The following is a 9,017-nucleotide window of genomic DNA, read 5'->3' as shown; positions in this document are numbered from 1 at the left end:
CAAAACATAAAGTAACATGAAAACTTTTTTAACAGAATTTGTGCATTTATACAATTCTACGTCACTCACCACCTTAACCTAAGGAAAATAACCACTGTATCACTGTCACTTGGCAGTCACAATCTGCCAATGGTCCCTATGGATGGTTCTCTTGATGAATCTAGTAGTAGATGTGAAACTTCTCTAGTAGTTGGTAACACTCATGTCCACGGAATGAAGACATCGATCCACCCAGACACGCCTCAGGTGTTCGGTAACGAAACTGCCCACAAAACGTTGGTCCCTCCTCGAAACGTTGGTCCCTCCAATTCCGGTGAAGCTACTCGTTGGCAATGACATTCCTCACTGGGGGCTCCATTGTAACTTTTGGCTCTACCATCGTTAGAATAACGACAAATGTAGATAAAGTTTCGTTCGATATTTTTATTTTGTCATTTACACATCAAAACATGTCCAACCCGTGTAACCACTGGAATGGCAGTAACAGTGAAACGTCCTGCAATTACATAAATAACATTGTCTTACAATACTGGAGACATTACTAAATAACTTATCATTATAAGAATGATAAAGAATGACATGAAGGTTAAAATGGTTATGGAATGAAATATACATTTTAACAATGAGTTCAGGGTGAGTGACTGTTCTTTATACAATAGCCTATATTATACATCAAACAACATTGTTTTCATACTTACAAAGTATCTGGTACTTTAGACACGTTACCCCAATCAAACTCTGGCTTTCGCTCTCAAACCGGGACTGGAGGACCTGGTGAAATATGAGCTGTAACAAACCATGCAGTTGTTAAAGTGACTTGTAGAGATGAAATCGTGAGGTTTTTATAAATTAAGGTTAAATGACGTTCAAAACAGCCCGCAAAAATATCAAAGACAAAACCCGGTCCGACATCACAAACAAAGACGGAAATACAGAAATAGACAAAGCCTACGCTCTACTTACATTTGTCTAATAGAATATGGATATCTAATGAAGCTGTTATGACACTAAATTAATATGCCATTCTATTATACGTGTCGATATCTCCCGATACGATCTACTACAAAACTGCCAGTATCTCTGGCTTCCTCTCGTGGAGAAAACTTACTTAACCCAAAGAAAATATACATAAAGGTTACACTACACTATTGATTTTATCACCCTGTCACATACACAAACCTTGATAACATTTCTTTAGAAATTTTAGAAGCTTTGAAGAAGAAAACTGATATTTTAATAGTAATAGTGATGAAATCACTGTCATGATGTTTACTTAGCAACCAAAACAACATACCTACCAGTAGCGCTATGCTAATATTACTGCTTAATTATAAAACCCCAAAATACACAGATAAACTCTGTGGTGCAGCCTTTTACGGTGTGATTTAAATGCATCTCGCATATATCGCATACATTTTCGTTGGTGGTTGGTTCAAATCCAACGGAAGCGATCTCAATTAATCAATATTAACCTTACTTCAACTAACAAATTAAATATTTGAATGTTAGAAGATTTGTTTAAAGAAGATCATATAAGACCAGCTATGATGTTTTTTCTTTAATTGTCTCAGTTTCAATACAAATGAAAAATGTAACGAACAAGTTCATAAGCACTGTTCTATCTGAGAAGTTCCCTGGGTGTGAACCGCTTACTGTGTTTTTGGCTTCCTCATCACCATTGAAGTTATCCACTGCTCGACCTAAGGCATAATAACTTCAATATGAGCAATTTACTCTACCATATTTTATAGAAAAGTGTGTATTCCAAAGGTATTCCTTTTGTACATTGAACTCATGACGATATTTGAACTCATGACATTCAGCACCGCTGTCAGAGTATATAACCACTATGCCATTGCATCTTCTTGACTAAACGAACGATAAATGAATACTTACAATTTTGAACAGAATTTTTTGCCACGGATAGAATTCTTTAAACCTGTCTTCTCGGTTAAATATGACAGGCGCCTTTGATGTTGTCTGGCACGACTCCTTGTTTTTGAAATTGTACGATCTTGGCATTCAAAGGAAGCTATGGAAAACTCTACTTAATGGTTACCAAAACCTTACAACATACGTGAGGTGGTCTGGTTCAACGTCCGACTCTATAAATGTACGTAGATCTGTCCGCCAAGGTGGCGTATTATCAGTTTTTTTATTATTTAGTGCACATTAACGACTTGCTTAATCGATTAGAAAAATCCGGATATGGCGCCAAAGTTGGTACTATTGCTGCAGGGAATCCTACCCTCGCAGATGACATTACACTCGTTGCCTTAACGCCCTCCGGTCTTCAGTATATGCTTGATATCGTACAAAACTACGCAGTTCTTCACAAATTTGAAATCAATACTACAAAAACGTGTAGCTGACGTGCGCGTATTCCATTAATTGAGCTTATTAGAACGTCCTGCAAGCAAAACTCTTTCGTAAGTCTCTCTTTCTCATCGGAGAATAAGTCTGTAGACTTATTTTGCTGAAACTTCAAGTCATCAACGTCAGCCTGGAGCTTGAGCAGTGTGGCTAGGACATCCGGTTCTTTAAGGCAGCAGGATGCGGTGTGACCGTCATCGGTGTCGACATCTCGTATGATTGACAATGAGTCATTTAATAACACGTTTGACGATACAATGTCGTGAATCTCTGAGGTGCGTTCGCCGTCGATAAAGTGTTGTAACACGTAACAGTCAGATGGCAGCTTTGCGAACTTCTAGCTCTTATTTGTCGATTTCTGGACCTCAGGCGACCGGACGGTATTGGTTGAGCTGCTGAGGGTCCCTTTTGCAGCGCGCCTCTAGCGTTTTTACATTGTCCTCTCGCGGTAAAGCATTGAGTTCGTCATCAGTTTTTTTGAATAACTGCTGCCCATGCAGTATTTATGACAGCTGAAGTTCATCATCGTCGTCGTTGTCAGACAGTTGATCTCGGACTTGAGTTTTAGCATTTTTTCGTTAATAATCTGTCTTTCCATCACTGCTTTATGTATGTTTTGGCTAGGCATAGCTCAGTCACATAAGTGATGCTCAACGCACCATACTATGAACAGTTATAGCCGTTAATTGGACTGAGCGTGAACAGTTTTAACCGAGCGCTGGGTTCAACGGGTCGGTGATTTCATTGATTACCAAAGAACAATGCAATTATCAAATGTAACCTCACAACTATCCAAATCAAAACTATATCCATACGAAAAACACACAGTTCAATTCAGCACTTCAAATGCAACAAGTCCATATAAAAATTGTAATATTCCGTTCACAAAATATAAAAATATTTTAGATTATAAGTGCGAGCAGAAACGCTTGCTTCTGACCGCCGTCATATTTGATTACTATCGAACCCACAGCGTCTTGAGTAATAGGCATATTTCTATTCAAATTAACCAATCTCATTTTAAATCCATTTGAAATTGCTTGGAGAACATAAAGTATTAGTAGAGTTATGTATTCTGTGCAGTGTGTATAAAACGCCTGCAAATGACGGAGAGCACAGTCCATGAGTCTTTGCTGAACAACAAAATCAAACGATTCATACTCCCAATTTTAACCAATATAAATGCAAAGCCGCGGCGATTTTAAATCAAAAGTCAATTGACGTGTCCTGCAGGCGGCGTTAAAGTTATTTCTTGAATGGAACATACTATTACTGCATAATGTTCATTAAAAGAGCGAAACTATACTTTTGAATATTCAGAAGGTTGGTAACATGTTACCAATTTACCAATATATTGGTTAAGATATACGACGGCCACCAACATAGATACCACTAATAACAACCAGGTACGATAAAAACACTTATGTAACAAGTTGTTTATTGATACATAGTTGGACTACCGCTATTGAGTGGTATTTTAAAAGTACAATATTGAAGCAAACTGGACGTCAATGAAAGTATTGCAATGTTTAAACTGAACATAAATACACGATTACTAAATTCTGCTATATGTCCAACCTAATACTATCATTCAATGTTAGTGTCAAATATCAATGGCATAAGGGATATGGTTTCTTATTTATGTTTACACATATTTCTATACTGAATACGAATATATGGAATTATTCATTATTTAATATGTCTTTAAAACACAAACTTATGTTATTTTTTGGAATAACCAGCACGACATTGTTTATTAGAGTTTACTTTGAATTTCATGAAATAAGTTTTAATCCAGTGGTATCTAAGAATATACAATACCATTCTAAAGCTTCAGTTGGTTATAATGATGATAAACCCTTATATAATATACAACGTTTTAGAAACTCAACTTTTAATAAATTTCCTAAAGATTTGTGTAAAGAAAATGTCACACTTCTTGTGTTTATTGTCTCTGCCTCACAAAACATCTTAGCTCGTGAAGCAATAAGAAATACATGGGGCACAGCATGTTTAAATTTGCAAACAGATGCCCAATGCGTATTTGTCGTTGGACGAAGTCGAAACGAAACACTTAATCGCTACATTTGGGTAGAATCTGATGTCAATAGAGATATTCTGATTGTGTCGTCTGATGATGTGTATTCGAATTTAACCTACAAAACAATGCTTGCCTTACAATGGAGTATTATGAATTGTAATGGAAAAATAAAGTTTCTGATGAAAACGGACGACGATATGTTTGTTAGTGTTACCAGCCTGACTAAATACTTAAACAATGCACCAAAACAAAAACTTTTTATAGGGAAATGCTGGGGCCCAGCTAAGCCAAATCGAAATAAGAGTTCTAAATGGTACGTTACTTGGAAACAGTACAATCACACACACTATCCCGTATTTTGCAGCGGGACTGGATATATTTTGTCTTACGAGGCGGCACTATCTGTCGTTCAAATATCAAGCAAAGTTCCGTTTTTGTATTTAGAAGACGTTTATGTTGCCATTTGCGCTCAAAGGCAAGGAATAACTCCAAAGAACGTGGCAGGGTTTTATAACTCAAAAGAAGTTCTAAATTCATGCAAAGATGTCCACAGGGTATTCACGTCACATGGACTATCAGCATCAGAAATGTATGATGTATGGAAGAAACTGAAAAATTGTAGTTCTACAGATATAGGCGAATGAAAATCACAAACCTGAATTTAGTAAACGCTCTAGCATGTATATTATCCTGATGCATGATATAATATGAATAATCAAGCAAAAAAAACAACCATAAGTCTTACATTTTTGAAAAAGCATATTTATTACGTGAACACACTTCTTGTTTGACAAAATAAATGGTGAGAAATTGGTCAAAACATACCGTGTCATAACGAAAAGGTTCCGGGAGATATCAGTTATACCGAGAATTATCGATTTGGCTGGATCATTCACCAATCTGGTTGAGCGAGTAAGTGGAGTTTTGCTAATAACACTACAGAGGTATGCACAGAAATTGTGATGATAGGCGAATCATTTAAGTGTGCGGGTAATGTAGGTGTTATATTTCTCTGTGTTTATGCTAGCAATTAAGATAATGTGTGCCTTCTCTGTTGTGTTTTCGAGATAGTTGTATTTTATTTTAATTTCGAATATTTGAATATGATGTTTATTCTGTCAGATATTGAAAATTGCAATTTCCTTTAACATGATGGGTATACAAAAGGCACGTTGACAATTTGAATGGTTTCGGAAAATAGTTCGAAGGGAAAATGTGCAGTTTGGATGAATACTGACGTGAAAAACTAAGAATGGCTATAGCACGGTCACAGAAATGCCTTAGTTTGGGAGCAGTTTTAGTATATTTGCAGAAAATATCGCCATTTGTTCTATGGTCAATATTAAATTTAATAGTAGAGGTCCTTATATCTAATTCTGTGCAATTATATTATGTAAAGATTGATCAATCTCAGATTGTAAAACTATAATTGTTAGCCAATATTAGCATTTCAATCAAATTGCCATATACAAGTATTCTTATATGAAAGGCTAGTGTGGAATTAGTATGCACTATATAAATTTGAAACATTCGTTGTACATTGTTTAGTCTTGATGTTATAATACTTGTGTAGTTATTGAAAAAAAAATCATTATTAGCATTTACAATGTATGTTAATAGGTTCAAACTCATTTCATTTTTGGTAAAAAAATCATAGCAATGTTGTTTATCTTGTCTCTAAAGCTGTATGACTAATAGATGTGTATCTGTACATGTTGTACGTTTATAAAACTAAGTATACGAACACTACTTGTAAATGTATTCAAATTCTTACTTGAATAGTTATTAGAACCTTCTACAATATGCATCTATGTATCGACTCATGTTCTTTAAAATACATGCATAGTAAGCCATTTAAGATATCATTTTATTTACAATGAAATAATAATTTGTGACAATTCTTCTCACTATCTCAGTTTCGATTTAAATTTTGGTCTGTTGGTTTGTTTGTTCTCTCGAAAGCAGGTTTTCCTATTCATGTTAAGCATATGTTTTTTTATCCAGTCTAAAAAAGCCATGGGTATATATTTGTATATAATTGGTAATTCGAAAGGCTACTAACATTTTCGCTAGTGTCAGCAACACATATTGATGTATCCCCTACTTACGAATTACCGGTGGTGACCAATTAACGGTATAATCCGAATAATCCGATTATCAAACCATTGTTTACAATATCACTCAATAAAGGTCAACGTGAAAATTTTAATAAATATGTCGTTCTTAAGGGTAAAACATTTTTTTGCATCAAAAATATCGGAAACATGTTTGTCGATATTTTTTTCTATTCATCTATGTTAAAATGAATGAATATATCTTCAATAATTCACGAACCAAATTTTGACAGTCGGCAGTTGATTACTTCACCTCTGCGCACGAGTATTTTTGGCAGCATCGTTACTCATAAACTTCTGTCTTATCACTGTTGAAAACAGACACCAATAATGATTTTTTGTGGGTTTTCCAAGATAACAAAATGGTAGAGGGGCAATTTGAGAGCGTTGTTTCGGGCAAAAAGGGGAACACTTTTAGCATGATTTATATTATGTTCAACATGACTCCAAACTTTTATTCAACAAACCTGTCAACATATTCATGAGTTGCATTTTACTACTACATTTGCTAATTAATATGAGGTGTATACACCTCCAAAGAACTAAATGTTTAAAGGGATTATCAAAATAACTTACACTTTATTTTTGCGGGTTATTCTAAATTTCTATACCCAGAACTGCCAGCTGTTCTGACTTATTTATATAAGCTTATTAAATGGAAGTTTAATGCAGTAGCCACATTTCCCATGATTACACTGGTAATTAGTTACTGAAAAATCCAAGATGGCTGCCATGGATGGTTTAAAGAAGGTATCTAGATATGCGGTCGGCCCATAACGAAATGTTTCTGTGTCGTTGTATCCCTTCTAGTAGTACTTAAAAATAATAGTTCTCCCCACATAGGCAGCACTTGATAATGTGTACATTTCATTATTGTATGAATTATTTATAAGTTTACACATGATTTATATCATATTTGAAGACATTTGGTTTGTATGATATTTTACAGGGACTCAATCTTGCTTGACTGGTTTCAGATATGAACACAGAGATGCTACCATGACTGTGTCACATAGACGTTATAAAAAGTGCTTGTAAAGAAATGACAAGACTAATTTTGATGCAACATTTATGCTTAAACCTACAGAAATAAGCTCAGTAGCAAAAAGTTAAAACATAAAACCCGGTTTAATGGCACTGGGTAAACGCCAAAGTCATAGAACATAAAATCACAAACAAGAAAACATGGAAGAACAGCACAAAACACAATAAGCAGCACAGTGCATACATAAATAGGGTTACATTCATAGTGCATACATACATACAAACCATCAAAGACGTCGCGAATGTTGTTGAAACATGACTAGAAGGACGCAGATGCAGTTTTTCTTTAGTTATTGAAATTATGCGGATTGTTAGCTCAATGCCATCATGACCTTAATATCAGCCCAACTATAGGTAGAGCGCTGGTCATGTAAGAGGGACCTCCACCAAGTTCGAGGTCACTAGGGTTGAAAACCTGGTTAAATATAGCGTCAAACTTTACAGTTTGATGTTCAGGTAATGAGTGGTTAGAGGAAAATAGAATGTTAGCCTGGTGCTGTGAAGATATAAATATCGACCAACGAAATTGTAAATTAAATATATGAAACCTGTTTTTCACCCCATACAGAATATTGTACATACATGAAACTTACATGGACGACAATTACATGGACAGTACAAGTGACAAAAAAAACGGACTGCTGGGGAGGAGTTGACCTGTCTACACACTCCCCCAATTTTATTAAAATGTCTCCGACATTTCTGGCTGTAAATTATAAATACAAATTGTAATGTGAAGTGTATAATATTCTCAAGCTAGAATCTGGCGGACTTTGTAGTATTTGAAATACAAATGATAATACATGTATTTAACCCTGAAAATAATGTTTTAAAAACAAAAATGGCCTGTGCACGAATATCACACAAGTGTTACAAATTAGTATGAGAACAACTAAATGAGAAAATAGTTTCTCACTGAAATAAATGCATTAGCATAGCAATAATTAATGAATACATAAAATACTTTAATAAATCTATCACAGAGTTGTCAGGCCCAAGATGTACCACTGCCCGTGATTTCTGAAAATGAAATAGCAAAATCGTTGTACAAGATGTTAGGTTAAAAGATAAATTAAAAGACAACGAAATATTCAGAAAGTACTGCTAGTTTAAATAAACCATCTGCAATAATGACAGGACTATAACCTGAACAGTCTATTTAAACTAGATCAATTTGAAATAACGCCTAAATATAATATATAACTTCCTCGGCGAGCTGGGATGATACCCTCTCACCGAAACGTTCAGGGGACGTCTAGTACGCCTCGGCCTGTGGGTAGGCACGGGCGGTGTCACGGGCATAGGGTTAGGAACTTCTGCACTGTGTTGAGGAGTATGTAAAGAAATAGGAGACTAAAAGAAACAGGTGAATGTTTTTGTAAAGAAATATAATTTCCTGCGTTTTGAGTAAAACGAATTAGAAGGAAAATATGTTCCTTTGTTTA

The 9,017-nt window shown here is 35.2% G+C and overlaps 1 protein-coding gene and 1 long non-coding RNA gene across 2 annotated transcripts; one reads left to right on the top strand and one right to left on the bottom strand.

Annotated features, from left to right (window-relative positions):
* Positions 1-410: 410 nt before the first annotated feature.
* On the bottom strand, positions 411-1,145 carry LOC128243105 (uncharacterized). Its single transcript, XR_008262762.1, has 3 exons — positions 964-1,145; positions 699-786; positions 411-496 (listed from the first exon to the last, which is right to left on the bottom strand). It is a non-coding gene; the product is annotated as an uncharacterized LOC128243105 (long non-coding RNA).
* A 2,867-nt stretch (positions 1,146-4,012) lies between these two features.
* LOC128243104 (beta-1,3-galactosyltransferase 1-like) lies at positions 4,013-6,412 on the top strand. The gene has a single exon (XM_052960639.1). It carries the CDS (start codon positions 4,015-4,017, stop codon positions 5,056-5,058), a length of 1,044 nt encoding a protein of 347 aa, XP_052816599.1. The 5' UTR covers positions 4,013-4,014; the 3' UTR covers positions 5,059-6,412.
* The last annotated feature ends 2,605 nt before the right edge of the window (positions 6,413-9,017 follow it).

This window comes from Mya arenaria, chromosome 8 (genome assembly GCF_026914265.1).
Source record: "Mya arenaria isolate MELC-2E11 chromosome 8, ASM2691426v1".
NCBI classification, from domain to species: Eukaryota; Metazoa; Mollusca; class Bivalvia; order Myida; family Myidae; genus Mya; species Mya arenaria.
Note: the sequence above shows the minus strand (reverse complement) of the source record. Positions and strands in the feature narration are given on the sequence as shown.